Genomic DNA, 19,158 nt, shown 5'->3' with positions numbered 1-19,158 from the left:
GATATAAACGTTATGCACATGCACCCTAGAACTTAAAGTATAATAAAAAAAAAATGTAGAGACAAAATAGTATGAGATGGTAGAAGGTGGAAATACTATGCTGAACTTTGAATCATGAATGACTCCAAAAAGAAAACAGTGCCTGAAGCAAAGATGGAGAGGTTATGAACAGTAGGTAGATGTTCAAGAGGTTAAAGAATATTTCAGGCCTGAGTAATAGCAACAACAAAGAAAAAGAAGCAGAAAAGCTGAGTAGCACAGTATGTCATCAGGAAAGACTGAAGAGGAGAAATGCGATACGAAGCCAGGAGAGAAGGTCAAGTCAGGTGGGAGGATTTTGAAAAAGTAGGTTGGCATCTCTTAGTCATCCTCCATTTGAGCCCTTGGTCTCAGTTGTATAGAAAAAGTATATGAAACTATCCAAACACCTGCCAGACAACTGACCCAGCATCTCTACCAGGATATTACAGGAATCAGAATCATTCAATATAAAAGTCATACTCGTAAACAAAATGCACTAGTAGTAAAAATTTAAATGAAAATGTAAGGGACTTTATCTGTGCAGAAACCTCAGTCAAATTATCTGATTGAGATATCAACAGTTTTCAAGAAAAAATGGATAATAAATCTTATACGAATTTTGTTTAAACTAGTTCTTGTACTGAGTTGTCAAAAAATATAAGTTTGTGTTTGAACCCATATTTCTTTTCATCTCTCAGGATGATTACTTTCTAATCTTATCAACTGGAGTTTTTGGAATCACCAATGTATCTCTGTTATTACTTTTATTCTGCTCTGTAAGTTTCAGCCAGCAGACATTCAGACACCTACAGATGCAATGATTAAATTTATATAGGATGGAGTAAATGACAAAGTGAAAATGGAACTCAGGAATAAAAGCAGCCAGAACGCTAGTGAAATAAAATAGCAGATCACAATTTTCTTTACTGCCAACAAAGTAAAATTCTCAAGGTACAACAATAGTAGGAAATGATTGGTTTTGCATAAAAAATTTCATGTAAATCTTTCAAAAAAAGGACTTTTCATTTTATAATCTTCTACAAGAGTAAAAAAGACAGTTCCTATTACAAGAAATATTAGGCTTAGATGCTTGGCTTTTATTTGTCCATGAGGAAGACTAGAACAGATATAATTAAATGCGGTGGATGTTCCAGAGTAGCACAGTACAACACTCAGATGATGTAAGACAGGATAAACCAGGAGTGCAAAACCAGTTTTCCATGAAAGTCTTCCTGATAACTGCAGCCTATCAGGGTCTCCCCTCCTCTAATCTACAACAATTTATTTCACTATGTACAATCTTGTATTATCTATTTCAGGTATATACAATTATATACCTCTAAGAATATACTCTATAAATAAAGATAACTCATTAAGTAGTGCTTTGCATCTTTTGTGAAACCTAGCATAGAATCTAAACGAGATAATAAATAGAAGCTTGCAATATCAAGTAATGCTTTTTTGTTAGGACATGAAAGATATCACTTTACTATTTTACTCAGAGCAATGCCAGAAGTATGTGGGCAGGAATATAAACCACATAATCTGAATAATGTTGTGAGCATCTGTATGGCATTCCAAGAAGTAGACTACTGCTTGGGGATTATCCCTAGACATATGAGCTTAACAGAGGACATTTTGCATCACCAAGGACTTTTTGCAACAGGTGCACCTGGCTCTCCTAGCCAGGAGAGCACCCAACTTATAATCTTAAGCCAGTTGCTTGCCACAGCTGGAAGATTTTGAAAGTCATTTTCCACCTGACTTAAGGATTATTTGGTAAGGGGCAGTTGCCATTACAAAGGGAAAATGTCAGGCCGTGCATGGTGGCTCAGGCCTGTAATCCCAGCACTTCGGGAGGCAGAGGTGGGTGGATCACTTGAGGTCAGGAGTTCAAGACCAACCTGGCCAACATGGTGAAACCCTGTCTCTACTAAAAATACAAAAATTAGCCAGGCATGGTGGCAGGCACCTATAGTACCAGCTACTCGGGAGGATGAGGCAGGAGAATCACTTGAACCCGGGAGGCGGAGGTTGCAGTTAGCTGAGATCACACCACTGCACTCCAGCTTGGGTGACAGAGCGAGACTCCATCTCCAATACAAAACCAAACCAAACCAAAACAAAACAACAACAACAACAAAAACCAAAACCAAAAACAAAGGAAAGATGTCATTTTCCATTGGCTACCTCAGCATGCCTCTGTTGCTATCGCTTTCAGAGGGCTGAGATCTATTAATCTGAGAAAAAAAGACACCAGTTCACGCAGTAACAGCAACATTAGAAATCATCTGTTGGTGCACTTTTTTCTCCACTCTCACATTTGTAGTACTGGATTGCCCCCAGCTGGTACAAGGAGAATATTCTGTGGCTTTTTTTCTTTTTCTTCAAGGCAGTTATAGTCTACACAAATGTTTAAGGAAAAAACAGCGTGAAGTGATTCATCTTCACTTTTTTCAACTTAAGCTGTTGCACTGACCAGTTTTGGACATTTGCCCAAGTCAAGTCATAAACAATTCATATAGTTTATATTAGTATATTTTATTATAACGCTTATCAAACCCCTCCAAGTTCCTGGAGGACACAGGACAAAGCTCTCCAGTTCTTATGCACATTTTGCCCAGGCTGGGGGCACATCATAGGCCCCTCTCTTCCTTTCTATTGTCTTCTTGCCTTCTTTTCTCTCATTAGCAAATATGTGCTGAGTACCTACACATGCTAATAGTCACAATAGTTGCTTTTTTCTTTCCAGGGTTATCTCCAAGTCAATATAGTCAAAGCATAGCCTGTTCCAAAGGCAGTTCTCTATTTTCCTGACCTTTCCACGTTCAGAAAATATAGAAATGTACACCCAAACCACCAATGCCAGCAGCTGACCTACAGAGGATAGAATGACCAGCACACATTATTGGAAGCTGGCCTTTGCATCCTTACACATAGTCACAGGCCATGGCATATCAATTATCCATGGCATACCAATTCTAGGAGCAACTAGATCATTAGTCTGTAATCTTTTCTGGGTCAGGTACAAACTTTGGGCATCTGATGCAAACTAAAGACCAAGCAAAAGTGCACACAGACAAGTACACAGAGTCTTGCACTTAACTTCAGGGAGTCTGCAAACCCGTGAAACCATAAGTGGACATCTAGTTACTAGTTAACTTTCTTTGCCTGATTCTTTTATTTTAACCATCAAAGTACTTTGGCTACCGTAAGTGTTCAATAAATGTCTGCTGAATTTAACTGATCTATTATTATTTTATATTTCAAATATTTATCATTTATTCTTCCTGTCTAACTTAAACATTGTACCCTTTGACCAATATCTCCCTATTTCCTCCAACCACTAGCCTCCAGTGACTACCATTCTGTCTCTGCTTCTATAAGTTTGATTGTTTTAGGTTCCAAGTAGAAGAGAGAAACAGACTTGGTCTTTCTGTGCCTGGCTTATTTCACTTAGCATAATGTTCTCCAGGTGATCCATTAATTATTTCTAGCATTGTGGATCCCACTGGGGAATTACTATATAATGGAAGGCATTTCCCCACCATGTAATAAGTCAACTTTAAAAGCTGTTATATTACTTAAGGGTCAACCAGCTTCAAATCCCAATTCTTTCTCCTCAGGCTCTGTATCAACTGCCTTTAGATCCTTTCTTCATGGTACCTTTATCTCCATGGTATCTAATCTGAATACTGTACTGAAAAGACGCATCAGAGCTTTTGTGAAGAACAAGCTCTCAAATAGTATCCGTAACACTCTCCCTCCCGAAATACATACTCATTTGTATAATTTCTTTCTCTGACTTGAAATTCGAATTTATTACATCTTCAATAAAGAGTCAATGGCAAAGAGGAAGGAGGCCCCTGGATCATCTGGCTGGGTATGGGGAATTCAGCTCCAGCCCAAATCAGCAAAATATATGGAGTCACAGACAATGGAAGAAAGGTGAAAAACAGATTCTCCTGGGGCAGCTGCCAGATCAGTTCCAATAGAAAACTGCCAGATAGGCCGGGCTCGGTGGCTCACGCCTGTAATCCCAGTACTTTGGGAGGCCAAGGCGGGTGGATCACAAAGTCAAGAGATTGAGACCATCCTGGCCAACCAACATGGTGAAACCCTGTCTCTACTGAAAATACAAAAATTAGCTGGGCGTAGTGACACATGCCTGTAAACCCAGCTACTCGGGAGGCTGAGGCAGGAGAATCGCTTGAACCTGGGAGGCGGAGGTTGCAGTGAGCCAAGATCGCGCCACTGCACTCCACCTGGGCAACAGAGTGAGACTCCATCTCAAAAAAAGAAAAAAGAAAAGAAAAGTGCCAGACGAATCCACAAAGTCAGCGCCTCTTTCCATGAAACACTGTGCTTTCCCTAACGGCCCAAGGATTTGTCACAGGCTCAGTTCAGCTGACATCTTGCCTCTTGGGAGCCCAATCCTGAGGCTCTGGAGACAGGTGGACCATGACCTGTAATATTCTATCTAATTGTACAATTCTGTCTTCAGAGGAAAGAAATCCCAGCTGGGCCCTCCAGGCAATCAGTCTAAAAGTCCTAAAAATGCAGCCCAAATTACCCTAGATGTCTTATTTCTATAGCATAGATTTTTGCCAGGAACATTGCATTCGGGCTGTAATTCTGAACTTATTCCACATCTGTAACAGTCCTGCTGGAAAAATCTCTTTTCTAATCACTAGGCTGTGCTTTCAGTGACACTGTCACTTTCCAAGTACTCACAATCTAAAATCACTTTTTATCTCATCTTTGCCACCAGCTCCCAAGCCTAAAGAAGGTTTTTAACAGTCTTCGTCTCCTGTAGCTCAAAAATTTCCTTTTCTATTTAGTGCCTTTGGCAGATTTTTGTAAAGTGATTTTGGTCTCTCCTCCCTGCTTTCCTTTGTCATTTTCCCTTTCTCACATGCAGCCTGCTTTCTGAAGCTCAGGTTAAAACTACATTAAACAACAGGGTTAACAAAGAAGGAAGGCTGGAAGACTCCTGAGCTCCATACATCTGTATCCCAATAATCCATCTTTCTTCCGTCTTAATGAGCTTCCTGCTTTTGTTAACTTTGGATTCCACTTGGGCCCATGAGATTCAGAAGGTAGACAATGTGACAAATCCTCCAGTGGACTCTCAGAGGGAATGAACGGCTTCCATTAAAATCCAAATGTGAAACTGTCACAACACCTTTCGATGGACTGCACACTCCAGACGTGGCACCCCTGATGTCGAGCCCCTACCACGTGGTAGGTATGACTCCTGGAGCTGATTCTTTGGAACGGTCAAAAAGACAGGCACCGTCCCTAGGCTCATGAAGCCCACACTTCAGAAGATAAGATGGATAAGAAAATTAAGCAATACACCTGCTGATTTCAGATAACAGTAAGGACCATGAAGAAAAAAAAAAAGAGTTAAGACAAATACAACTTTAGGGGATGCTCAAGAAAGTTCTCTAAAATTAAGATAATGAAGCAATGATCTGAATGCCAAGAACAAGCCAGACAAAGAGAAGGACATTTTAAGAGAAATCATAACATATGCAAAGACCCTAAGACATACATGAACATGGTGAGTTCACGGTATGGAAAGAAAAACCCCCTCCTCCACCTTGGCTTACACATAAGGAAGAAAGGGAGAGGGGAGAGGCTGGAGACCAGGGAGGAGAACTACACAGGGGCCAGATTACATGAAGTCTCATTGGTCATGATAAAGTATTTTTACTTATTCTACACGTATTAGAAGCCATTAGAAGGTTTAAGGAAGGCCGGGCGCGGTGGCTCAAGCCTGTAATCCCAGCACTTTGGGAGGCCGAGACGGGCGGATCACGAGGTCAGGAGATCGAGACCATCCTGGCGAACACTGTGAAACCCCGTCTCTACTAAAAAAATACAAAAAACTAGCCGGGCGAGGTGGCGGGCGTCTGTAGTCCCAGCTACTCGGGAGGCTGAGGCAGGAGAATGGCGTGAACCCGGGAGGCGGAGCTTGCAGTGAGCTGAGATCCGGCCACTGCACTCCAGCCCCGGCGACAGAGCAAGACTCCGTCTCAAAAAAAAAAAAAAAAAAGAAGGTTTAAGGAAAGAAGTGATATGATCTGATTTTTCAAAAGTTCAAGTTGATACCATTTACACACAATTTTAAAAAACAGCGATCTAATATACAGGAAAATAAAGTGGATCATTAGTTGTGCTGGGCTGAGAGTGCGGGTTCTAACTGCAAAGAGGCACAAAGGTTTTTTTTTTTTTTTTTTTTTTTTGAGACAGAGTCTGGCTCTGTTGCCCAGGCTGGAGTGCAGTGGCCGGATCTCAGCTCACTGCAAGCTCCGCCTCCCGGGTTTACGCCATTCTCCTGCCTCAGCCTCCCGAGTAGCCGGGACTACAGGCGCCTGCCACCTCGCCCGGCTAGTTTTTTGTATTTTTTTTAGTAGGGACGGGGTTTCACCGTGTTAGCCAGGATGGTCTCGATCTCCTGACCTCGTGATCCACCCGTCTCGGCCTCCTAAAGTGCTGGGATTACAGGCGTGAGCCACCGCGCCTGGCCCACAAAGGTATTTTTTAGGGCAACAGAAATGTTCTGGCTTGATTGTAGTAATGGTTATATGGGTATATACATCTGTCAAAATTCATTGAACTATACTCTTAAAATTGCAGGTATGTGTATTTTACCTCAAAATAAAGTTTATTTTTTTAAAAATGGTCCCATTGGCTGCTGTCTAGAGAAGGGATTGCCAAGTAAAAGTGGGAGGACCAGTTAGAAGCCTGTCACTGTGGATCAGGTGAGCAACGATGCTGGCTTGGATTGGGGCAGTCCCAGTGGTGATAGGGAAGTAAGTTGATACTACATTTATATTTTGGAAGTACAACAACAAGAGTTTCTGACACTGGGTTGGGGGTGAAGCAGGGAATACCTTGCTAAGTGCTTAAAAGCCATTTTTAATGGTTCATTTATGACGCCAGAGTCCCCAGGCAAGCCCATTTAGGTGACATGGTTAATTCTCTCTCATAGGCATTTAATCTCCAAATTGTGGAGTAGAGACCAGCTCACGGAACTGGCATATCCCACGCATCTTTGGTTAAGCAGCACTATGCTCCAACTTGCTACAGCTGAACTAGGAAGGTGACCCTGTTTTTTTAAAATGCCACTGAACTGTGCCTTGCATAGAGTAGGTATTCAATAATAGTTGCTACATTTACTTACTCTGTCACTGCCATTACTGTAACAACTGACCTTTTCCCCCTGTAAGTTGCCAGTAATAAGGATAGAAGCTGAGTGGGAAGCTGAATTTTAGACTGCTTCCCTGATGCACAGTGACAACTGTGATATCCTCTGCAACTAATAAGGTCAAGCTATGGCTGCTGGCATCTTCTCAACTAGGAGGGTGACCTGCCTACAGCTGTGAGAGATGAACCTGCAAAGTGACTGTCCAGACTTTACGGGATGGAAGGAAGCAAGCTGAGTGCAGATAACATCAAAGTCAGAACTGCATGAAGAGTGTGAACAACTATATATGTGTAATTCATACATACACACCCCTGTCCCCTACAAGCCCTTCTTACTCAGATGAAGTGGTCCTCCCTCTAGGCTTACACAATCAGCTCTCCTTTTTCTAAATTTAGACACAACTTCTGAAGTGTTTTACAGACACTGATAGTATTAATAATGTTTGCAATTTGCAATTTGTCTCTTCCTCACCTCCTTCTGCATTCACTCAGTACTTATCTGTGTGTCAAAATTGGGGCAGGCATCAGAGCTACTAAGAGGAATGAGATGTGACTCTGCAGTCTTCCATTTATTAATCTAGTCACATTCAAGTAGCCAAGTAGACTGCAAACTCCTTGAAAGCAAGATTCATCTTTGATCCTCCTTTTGGATGCCATCATACATCAAATACATAAATAAATTCATACAAATCTATATACTGCCCAAATGTAAGGCAACTAAAAGGAAGCCATACTTTAAAGCAGGGGTCAGCAAACCCTTGTAAAGGGCCAGGTAATAAATATCAGGCTTTTTTCATGATACAGAAAATAAATACATTGGCCTTTGTTCACCAAACAGTCTCTCTCATGACTACTCAATTCTGTCTTTGTAGAGTGAAAGCAGCCATCGACAATACGTGAATGAATAAGCATGACTGTGTTCTAATAAAACCCTATTTAGAAAAACAAGTGGTGGGCCATATTTTTCCCACAGGCTATAGTTTGCCAACTTAAGCTTTACAGAATAAGACACAAATGAACAGAACATATTGTAAAGAATACCAATAAGGGTATAAATCAGTGGTTCCTACCTTTTTTGAATCATAAACTCCTCTGAAAACATGATTAAACATCTCCACAGGAAAATACACCTACATGACTCTGCATTCAGTTCATCAACTCTATAGCTGAATTTATGTATCATTAGTTCTGTAACAGGTTACTCATGAGCAAGTAGGTTGTTCAGGGTGTATCCTCGCCAGTGATAGAAACTGTCATATTCTCCCTCAAACTACCATTTGAGGCCCTCATCAGAACTTGGGCAGGAACCAAGGATCCTGGAAGGGCACAAGAAACTGCCCATGTTCTCCCATCTCTCTGGCACATCACACTAGGCAGTGCTGTGAGTTTTCTATACCCTTTGCCTTCACGCCCCTCCCCACTCCCTTTTGTTCATGAACTGAGCAGAAGTCCCAGAACTATCCTCATCCTCTGTTAAATATCCATTTCCGTCCCTCTACTGTGTGAGGCATTCTGCTTCAATAGGAAGACTCACCAGCAAGCAGTGCACGGGGTCCCCCCTTAGATCCGTGTCCGGTGCCTGCAGCAAACGCCAGTCTCTGCCTTTGTTGTACGTGATGAAAGTCTTCACTTGGTTGTCAATCTTCTTGTTAGCCAAGAACATTCCCTTTATCCCTGCTACCTGGGAAAAATTGACATGGCTGAAAAATACATCAATTTGAGAAGCGATATATTTGTTTACTTAAAAAAAAGAAGGCTGTCAAAGTCAGCTGAGAGCACTTATCTTGGAGGAAAGAAAGGCTGACAATGAGGGAAGGAGGTGACACTCAAGGTATAATGACTTCCCAGGCTACTGGACAAACAACAACAGATTGGTGATCCTTATCATATGGGGGTCACAATCAGAGTTTGATAGCGGCTTCTTATTAACCCTAACATAGGCTGACAGGAGCCTACAGTTACCAAGAGATAAATTCTCATGGTTTCAGCTCTGTTGCTTGGTAAGTAATAATAAATAAATAGGGGTTACTTTTATTGTATGCTAGCGTAGCACCCAGAGTCTCAAATACTTAATCTCACTTAATCCTTAAAACAGTCCTCTTTGGTATCGTTTATTCTATTTCACAGATGAAGAAAGAAAGCTCAGGTTCATCCAAATAAAGTGACTTGCCTAAGGTCACACTGCCCAAGGGCACACAGTAAGTATCAGACTCAGGCTTATCAACTCACAACTCTGTGGCTTCACAGCTTATGCTCTTAATGCCTACCTCAATTATCAAGCTATCTGCAGGCTAGGGCAATTGAAAGGGGTCAGTTAAAGCTCCTGATCCAATTACTGTTGCTTTATTTCTGTGTAAGATCTCTCTGTTAAGCCACCAGAATGCACTGAATATAAGAGGACAGCTTTTAAATTTAAATAAATGGTGGTTTTCCTAAATCATCAAATATGCCCTACTTTGTTTTTATAATACCGTTGTTCTCAGCCTAAACAGATGCTATTAATTATTTGCCTCTGAAAATGATTGTCTCCTCTCTTCTATATGTTAGATAAGAAGTAATCATTAGTAAGTTGTCAAAATCTTGCAAAAGCAAATAATTGTGCACTATATTTTTCTTGTGTTTTGGAGTTTATCAAACACATTCATGCACATTTTACCCTGCTTGCAATTGTAACAACCCAGGAAAACAGGAGGGCAGTGAGGAAAAGGACTGAAACATGTTGAGTAATGCATTCCAACGCTGCATGTACATTACCTCATTTAATACTCAGAATAACCATGGAATAATTATCATTAGCTACATTTTGAGGATGAGGAAATAGACACTTTGACTTGGTGGCTTTCTGGAACACACCTAGGGAGTAAGTGAGCGGGCTATCAAGCATATTTAAACCTACTTAACTTGGGCCCTTTACAATATGGAAAATTTTTAAGCAGAATAGTGAGGCAATAGCTGTCACCTCTTCAGACCTCGCCAAACGCCAAGCACTATGTCCAGTATTTTATTTATAAAACCTCCAATACTCACTACAAACCTGCACCTGTAGCTTTTACTTCAATTCTACAGATGAAGAAACTGAGATCACGCAAAGTTGAGGTTCACACCCAAATCTGCCTGACTTCAAATATAGCTTGAATCTGTCAATTCTAAGAGGTTGGGTTTCAATCGACAGAAGACACACATTTTTCCTTTGCTTTTGACAGTCAGACCTCATTAGTGTGTACCCGCTGATCTGGCATCTGGGATAATTTACAGTTGGGCCACATATGCACTCTTTTGAAACAACAAGTATGTTAAACAACTAAATGGTATAAATGAGTTGTGGAGAGGAATACTTTGAACTATTATACTCAGGAAACACGGTGCATTCTGGGCAATCAATAGCAGCCAGAACAATTTCTTGTGCATTGTCTAACCTCAAAAAATGTGGAAGGCATTAACTCCAGGAGCACTCTACCTCCCAACAGCAGTGTGTTAATTACAAATAATATTTAGTAATTCACTGCACCAGCTCCGCAAGGGCTGCCCACCAGGGAACTCCATATTGGTTTTGCATATGTTCAAGAAGCTGTTACATACTTAAATATGAATATACTGCCAGTTCTTTAAAAAATTAAATTACGTAAATCACAATTTCACAAAGTCATACTGGTCTTTCCTCTATACCATTCTCAGGAATGAGAAATGACCCTGTCTTAGTCATTCAACACTGAAGAGGGTGACAGTAAGTGCAGAAGGAATAAAAATGTTACCTATTCCAGTAGTTTCATTGCCCATTTTCCTTCCTGCCCTCTCCCTCTTCTGGCAACGGTGCCAGCACAGGGTTATGCATGTTTGGGAGCTGGTTCATTTGATTTGCAGAAGTGGTGACTTTATTGGCCCCCAACTGCTTGGCATTATCAAATGCCACTTGAGCAAAGAGCTGTGCTTTGTAATTCATCTCTGGCAGCTTGGCCTTCAGGTTTATCGTGAGGAATAAAAACTTGGCAAAGTAAAGGGAATGTGTAGCAACACAGGATAGAGCTGGAGAGGGTCTGCTTATTGCTTATTTTCCTCTTGTAGCCAAGGTACTTTATCCATTTAAGGTAGGGTTTTTTGTTTTGTTGCTTTCTTTTGCTGCTTTGGCCTGCTCTGCAAAGGTAGTCAGCCCTAGTCTTAGGTTTTTGTGCTATTCACTGTTCCTTTCACTCTGAGCTTGAGAAATCCATCTTTCTGTGTGTCTCACGGAAACCCCTAGGCATGCACGAGCCACTTTCTTCCAGTGCTCTATTCTAAGTCTTATCCTATGTTTCCTGGAACCTCTACCCTCTCACTGTAGGACTTCGGATATCAAGGGGACTAATACCAAGCATGAGTGCCCCAAATTTGGAATGTGCGTGGGTGTACACGTGTGTACCTGCCTATGCATGTAGTATATGTCTCTCTCTGTGTGAGTGTAAGGTCTGAGGTTCCACTGAGGATGAGGGGGCATGTTTATGTTTCTAGATAACCTCTCTGTATCCACACTGCATGCATATTCGTGGAGCTGAGGGATGCGGTAGGGTGGGGCAAAGTAGTATTTCCTACGGAAGCCATGTCTTCCCATAGACACAGAATTTCTGATGACAAAACACCCATGGGAATGGTACATCCCACTGTTGGAAGTCTGTCCTCCTTTGGGAGAAGAATTGTTGCCTTGACTGCCCTTCTGAATTCTGTATAAAGATCTTTAAGAATTCTGAGTGTGCTGGAAAGCTACTTTAGTCTTTGCTTCTCATATAGACAAATGTGCTACCAGATATCGCAAAAGTAATAGTTATTTCTTATGATTTAATATAAGTCAAGATATCATTTTAATTAGACTTTAAATGAGAAGTGTTAGAGCTCAAACCTTACGTCTAACACAAAGTACATTGGTGCATTTCCTGTTGCCAACTTGATGGTCTCAGAACACTTTCTTCCCTTCTCTTATCTGACTCTCTTTGTTCACAAAGGTTACCCCCAACTCCCTCAGACAGCCTCCTGATGTGCCTCTAGCTATTCATCCCTCAAGATTCAGCTCATAAACCTTTTCCAGAAACCAGAATCTCTTTTCATCCTGATTATCCTGACACTTCTTCTCTGTTCTTTAATTTGTCTCTCATACAGATGGTACCTGTATCTTGGCTGTCAACAACTGCGGGATCTTCCTATGGGACTCAATCTTCCCGTAAACATCTCTAGTACTCCTTATACTCTTTATCATATATTAATTCCAATTTTGTCATCCCTGTGACCTCTCACATTACGGTCTCCCACTCTAATACAACCTTCAGATTGTCATTCACTCCACCAAGTTACTCTTTAAAATTAATAATAGTAAAGTAACTTTATACAAAGAACCCTGTTTTTTTTGTTTGTTTGTTTGAAACAGGGTCTCTCCCTGGCACCGAAGCTGGAGAGCAGTGGTGTGACCACAGCTCACTGCAGCCACGACCTCCTGGGCTCAAGCGATCCTCCCACCTCAGCCTTCCAAGTAGCTGGGACAATAGTTGCACGCCACCATGCCCAGTTAATTTTTGGGGTTTTGTTTGTTTGTTTGTTTTGTTTTGTTTTTGGTAGAGACAGGGTTTTATCATATTGCCCAGGCTGGTCTCAAACTCCTGGGCTCAAGCAAGCCACCTGCCTCGGCCTCCCAAAGTGCTGGGATTACAGGTATGAGCCACCGTGCCAGCCCCTGTCTTTGTTCCTACTGAAATAGGCAGTGAGAGTTCTGCATTAGAAGGTACAACACCCAAGCCTCTGGTAACCACGACTGGGGAGAAGATGCGAGGAGGAGAAACGGGGAGTGACTACTAATGGTTGTGGAGCTTCTGTACTGGACGATGAAAATGGCCTAAAATTGCGGTGGTGGCCGCACAGCTCTGTGAACATACTAGAAACCATTGGATTTTACATTTTAAGTGGATAAATTGTATGATATGTGAATTACATTTTAATAAAGCTGTTTTGGAGGAAAGATATCACAATAATGGCAACCCAAATTTATTGATTATTAAATTTCAGGTACCAAAGGTTGACCATCCCTAACCTAAAAGTCCAAAATGCTCCAAAACTTAAAATGTTTTAGCACTGACATGATGCCATAAGTGAAACATTCTACATCTAATCATATGTGATGGGTCACAGGCAAAACACAATCAAAACTCTAAAGAAAAGAAAAATATTTAAGGTGATGAATAATCTCAAGTACACTAATATGTTATTTACTAATTATATAAATTATATTATTATATATACCCTGAAAATGTGTGTCTATTATGTACCAATAAAAAATAAAAAATAAATTTCTAGAATACAAAAAACTGTTTCATGTACAAAATAATTAAATATATTATTTAAAATTAACTTCAGGCCATGTGATAAGGCGTGTACAAAACATAAATTAATCCTGTGTGTATACTTGGGTCCCAGTTCCAATATATCTCATTATATATATGCGAATATTCCAAAATCCAAAAATATCTAAAATCTGAAACCCTATGGGTCCCAAGCATTTCAGATAAAGTATCCTCAACCTGTACATGAAAGGCTTTGCAAACAGGAACTTGTAAATATCTGCATGCATTAGAGTTCATATTATCCTCATTTACAGATGAGAAAACTAAAGTTCAGATGAGGCTAATCACTTGCCTAAGGTCATCCCCCTGGAGAATCTTAGATCTGGACTCCGAGTCAGTCTGTCTAACTACAGAGTCTATCTACACCCTTAGGCCTGTGGCTGTACTGTCTCTTCGAACTTCTCCTTTTATCCTAGAGTGGCCTGAGAGAAATACCGCATCAGAATGTTCTACTCAAATAAATTGTATTTTATTCAGTCATTAGTACATTTACTCTAGTCATTCAGTAAATATTTTCTGAGCATCTACTATGTATCATACGATCTTCTAGGCACTTGCAGATACAATACGTAGAATATCTCAACAACTACATTTTTTGAGAGTTAGAATGTGCTAGGTGCTGGGAATTTCTTTGGTGACTTAAAAAAACACAGGTATCTCCCTTGTTTTTTAGGTTTACTTTCTGGATGGTTCTGTCCTGTTTTTGTGGGAATCAGGAATCTTCCCATAAACATCTCTAGTACTCCTTACACTCTATCATAAGTTAATTCAAAGGAACTCATGTATTTGTGTAAGAGAACCCTTTGTAAGCTCCATGCAGAGGCTAAGTTGGGAAGACTCCTGTGCAAATGTTTTTGCTTATTTCTGCCTTGAATGCTGACTAAAAGATGAATACTACCACCCTCTCAGTCTCAGATTTAAATTACAAATCCTAAGTGCCAAAATTTGAAAAAAAAAAAATTAAAAAGATGAAACAACAACTGTGGCAAGAAAGAGAACATATTCATGGCCACAATTTCTTTGGGCTTTGTGGATGGGATATTTTTCTCTTCTCAAGAGAGGATAGCAGGAAGGAGAAACATGAGGCCAGGGGTGCCTTCAAAATCAGGGAAACCACTGGCCAATAAAAACCTAAATGTTCTTTCCTTCTCTGTTGCCCCAACCAAAGAGCACTCTCCTCCTCAAACAGCACTCTCCTCCTCAAACAGCACTCTCCTCCTCAAGAGACAGTAGCCTGAAATAATAGTACATTCTTTTATTTTATTATTATTATTATTATTATTATTATTATTTTTTGAGGAGGAGGAGTCTCGCTCTGTCGCCCAGGCTGGCACCATCTCGGCTCACTGGAACTTCCACCTCAAGGGTTCAAGTGATTCTCCTGCCTCAGCCTCCCAAGTAGCTGGGACTTCGCCACACTCAGCTAATTTCTGTATTTTTAGTAGAGACAGGGTTTCTGCCATGTTGACCAGGCTGGTCTCAAACTCTTAGCCTCCGGTGATCCTTCTGCCTCCGCCTCCTAAAGTGCTGGGATTACAGGTGTGAGCCACTGTACGTGGCCAATAGTACATTCAACATCCTGTAATAAATGTATCTTCAATAGGAGAGCATTTTTCTTCCCTACCTCCTAACCTAGATTGTAAGAGGCAGTCTTTCTCCAAGAAATCAAGGTGTACGCTATATTATCATAACCGTTGAGTTTTCTCTTTTAAAGAGAGGATACTCATGATGTACAGAAGACACTGTGTGTAACAGAACATGCCCTGGTCACTGGCTGTCCTTCATGACACCCACCAGGGCTCACTCATGTATGCACACATTCTTGAGTATTCTGAATTTGTCAGCCAAGTGGCTTCACTCCCAACACAACCCTTTGCACTCAGCTGGGGTGAACTGTCATTGTCTATTAAGCCAAAGTGCTCTTCATCATCATTAATTAATATTCCCTTCCCAAAGGAGTGAAGGTGTCATCCAAACCTGTCAGGCTCCCTCACATCATCCACATTACACAAATACATCAGGCATCACTCTTCTCAGATACACTCAGCACATTTCTTTTGCTCTGGCCACCATTAGACATGCAGTCTTCTGTTCCCCAACCCACACGATGCCACTGGAACATTCATTCTATTCAGGTGTGATAGAATTTTAGGACACTTGTTTCCAGGCTTTTCTTACACAAATACATCCACCTGACAAGACTGAGAGCCATGTGTCAATATGGCCTGAACTTAGCTGTAACTCAGCACTTGGTACTAAAGGCGCTGCATAGATAGGTCTCAGGCAATCAAACTTCTGATTCTCTTTACATTGACTTTTATCATTTTCTTCTTCCAGTCTTCTGTTTTCCACTGGTATGCAAAGTCTAACTCTATTTACCCTGCCCTTCTATGTTCTTCAGTCTTAATGCTATCACTCCTTCACAACCAAATACGAGCCCAGATGCGGATCCTTCAGGGAAAACATGACAGTCTATAGTTGAGAGTTTGCATACTCTAGGGTTTAGGTCCTAACTCTGCCACTTACCATCTTTGGGGTCTTGCAAAAGTTGCTGTATTCTCTCTGCCTCCCTTTACTTATATTTGAAGTGAAAGTGACAACAGTTCCTACATCATAATGTATACATTGAATGAGATCGTTATGGAAGGTTCTTTACACCATGCCTGGCACAAAGTGGCCCAAAATATTAGACATTATTAATATCAACAAAATCCATTTCTAGTATTTTTGCTCTGAGGCCAACTTTCTTGTCTCTTATTTCTTGGCTCTCTTGAATGGAGTCTAATTCACACTGATGGAAAATTCTGGTATTTCAATAACTAAAGCATATAAGGCTGTACCCCCAACACTTTGTCTCTAGCATTTCTCTCTCTCATTCCATATACTCATTCCATAGTTCTAGGGTAGCGAACACAGAATCTGTATCCAGGTTCCAACGTGTGTGCAAACAAAATGCTTAATTTTAATGAGCACAGTGCTTCCTTCTGCATTTTTTACAAAGACCCATCAGCAGTGCACATGCGTGATGCACAGACCCATCTACATGTTTACACATTATACAGTTCATCTCTGCTAAAATAGCCTGAAGAGCTCACAAATGCAGGAAGAGCACATAATTGGCATGCAGAAGCAAACAAAGAACAAAGGCCATCCTCCTCAGTCACCCCAAATGTGAGCAGACATGCACTCCATGTATGCTACCTCTGTAACCCCCACCTCATGTGTTGCTCATCTTCGCTCCTTAGTAATTCATTTATGGATTTTCTTACTTCTCATTTATCTCTAAGCTCTCACCATTCATTACAATTCTACTGGGAAATTCATGCTGGATGGCTTTCAGCTTCCTGCTAGCCAGAACAATCAGATTTAAGGGAACATTTGTGCCAGGCTCCGTGTCAGCCAATATTCTTTCTATCTAGGTAATCAGCAGATACGGCACTGCCGTTCTGATCACATCAATTTCAATTCAAGTTGCTGTGAACTGTCAGGCTAATAAAACAAAGACTCCTCTCTCCCAGCCCCAGGATGCAGAGCATCTTTACACAATACAGTCATACCACTGCTCAAAATGATGATAATAAGAGCCCGCAGTTTCCCTACAGATAGTCAACTGCAAGAGAGGCACAAAGGGGAAGCACAAGATTAACAAAGCAATGTTTGGCATGTCCAGAGGTCGCCTTGTTTCCTCTTTTCATTCCATACCTGTTACTGATGTTTGAATTCAGAAAACTAGTCATGAAAAGACTTGCAAATAACAAGACATTGCAAAGTCATTCCTGTCTAAACTTGTCATTTTTTCGTCATCAAGGGACCAATTAAAATGGTTTTTATTTCTGGCAGGAAACAAAATTTATCCAGAGAATCAATTCCATGTTGACTCAAAAAGAGGGAAGAGGATAATCAGGAAGGAGAAGATGGAACCTGAAAGTCAGAACATGTTTTTGGGAGACCAAGGATAGAATGAGGGCCAGGAAAGAAAACTGGGTGATTAAGCTTGGGCAGTTGCTTTGACTTCATGCCAGTGAATGCTCAGAGCATGCTTAGTGTTGAGTCAAGGCAAGAAAATGCATGACATTTCAACAAAACACACTTCAAGTTAAAATGTTTATAGTCTATTGTTTATAGTCTATTTACCAATGAAAAAGAAATGTGGTAATTTACACTTGTTTATAAGAAGACTACTATTGTAATCTCAGCACTTTGGGAGGCCAAGGCAGGCGGATCACAAGGTCAGGAGTTTGAGACCAGCCTGGCCAATATGGTGAAACCCTGCCTCTACTAAAAATACAAAAATTAGCTGGGCGTGGTGGCGGGAGTCCCAGCTACTCAGGAGGCTGAGGCAGGAGAATAGCTTGAACCCAGGAGGCAGAGGTTGCAGTGAGCCGAGATCGTGTCACTGTACTCCAGCCTGGGTGACAGAGCAAGACTCCATATCAAAAGAAAAAAAAAAAAAAAAAAGACAACTACTTGGTATGAAAAATGTCATATGGCTGCACTAATTGCAATAAGGGAAGATGTAGGAATCTGAAATAATAAACATGTTTTGGGCATTTAAACAATGTGGGTAGATGTTAAAGCTATGAGAGTAGAACACTGCAGTGGTGCTTGAACACACTGGAACATAATATTAATGATGCTATATATAATTTGTTGAGCATTATTGTATTTTAAGCACTGTGCTCCGTGCTTTGAAAGGATTAATTCATTTAATCCTCAGAAAAATCACATCTACTAGGTATCATGTTTATCTCCATATTTTAAGCAAGGAAACTGTGGCTCAGAAGTTACTGGATTTGTCTCAAGAATACATACAAGTGGCATTGCTAGGATTTAAGCTTAGGCAACCTAAATCCAAAATCTGTACTCTAAATTAAATTTTATTCAACATGAAATTGAAACTAAATCATCACAATATGTAAATTCCTTCTAGAATACAGTTTGAGGTTGTCATGCATGATACGGTATTTATCTGAAACATGGGCAGAAGAAGAAGTGGAAAAACTTGTGAAAGTATGAAAAAGTTTGCAGTAGAATTTTCTAAACATATACATATAAACTAGACCGTATGTTAGTCTGCCACAATTTCTATTACAAATACCTGGGCTCTAACTTTGGCATACAGTTTACTAATATGCTTTTATACATACATAGAAGTTTAGATACTAGAAAAAGATCACTAAGAACCTCTGAAGGAGGAGGAAGATAGAACACATTGAAAGGGATTACAATGACAGGTTAAAATTTCTTAAGTGAAGTGAGTTTCTTTCATACTAGATATACGCTTACTTCTTAGACAAACAACCTCTTGACTCACTGTGCTTATTCTTGACTAAATGATAGTGTCATTATAAGACTGTACATATCTGAATCCATTTTAGATTTTTTTTCAGATAGAATATAGGTATATTGTTGTTCTTCCCAAATTCTGAATGTTTTCAAATGGCTTATTATAACCTATTATAAATCTTTCATAGCGCATGATAAGACTGATGAATGACTAAAATCCATCCCAAGGCAGCAGTTTTCTTTCTAGCTAACTGTGCCTTCAATGGCAATTAAGGCA

The 19,158-nt window shown here is 40.5% G+C and overlaps 1 protein-coding gene across 3 annotated transcripts in view; it reads right to left on the bottom strand.

Annotated features, from left to right (window-relative positions):
- Positions 1–19,158, bottom strand: part of SORCS1 (sortilin related VPS10 domain containing receptor 1) — a 597,227-nt gene that overhangs the window by 113,202 nt on the left and 464,867 nt on the right. For all 3 annotated transcript variants that reach the window (XM_033183443.1, XM_033183451.1, XM_033183459.1), the window contains exon 10: positions 8,771–8,917. In XM_033183443.1, the coding sequence (XP_033039334.1) occupies positions 8,771–8,917 (147 nt within the window). The remainder of the gene's footprint in view (positions 1–8,770; positions 8,918–19,158) is intronic.

Source organism: Trachypithecus francoisi, unplaced genomic scaffold, assembly GCF_009764315.1.
Source record: "Trachypithecus francoisi isolate TF-2019V2 unplaced genomic scaffold, Tfra_2.0 Contig01579, whole genome shotgun sequence".
Classification (NCBI taxonomy): Eukaryota; Metazoa; Chordata; class Mammalia; order Primates; family Cercopithecidae; genus Trachypithecus; species Trachypithecus francoisi.
The sequence above is the reverse complement of the archived record's forward strand: the minus strand, read 5'-3'. Positions and strand labels throughout refer to the sequence as shown.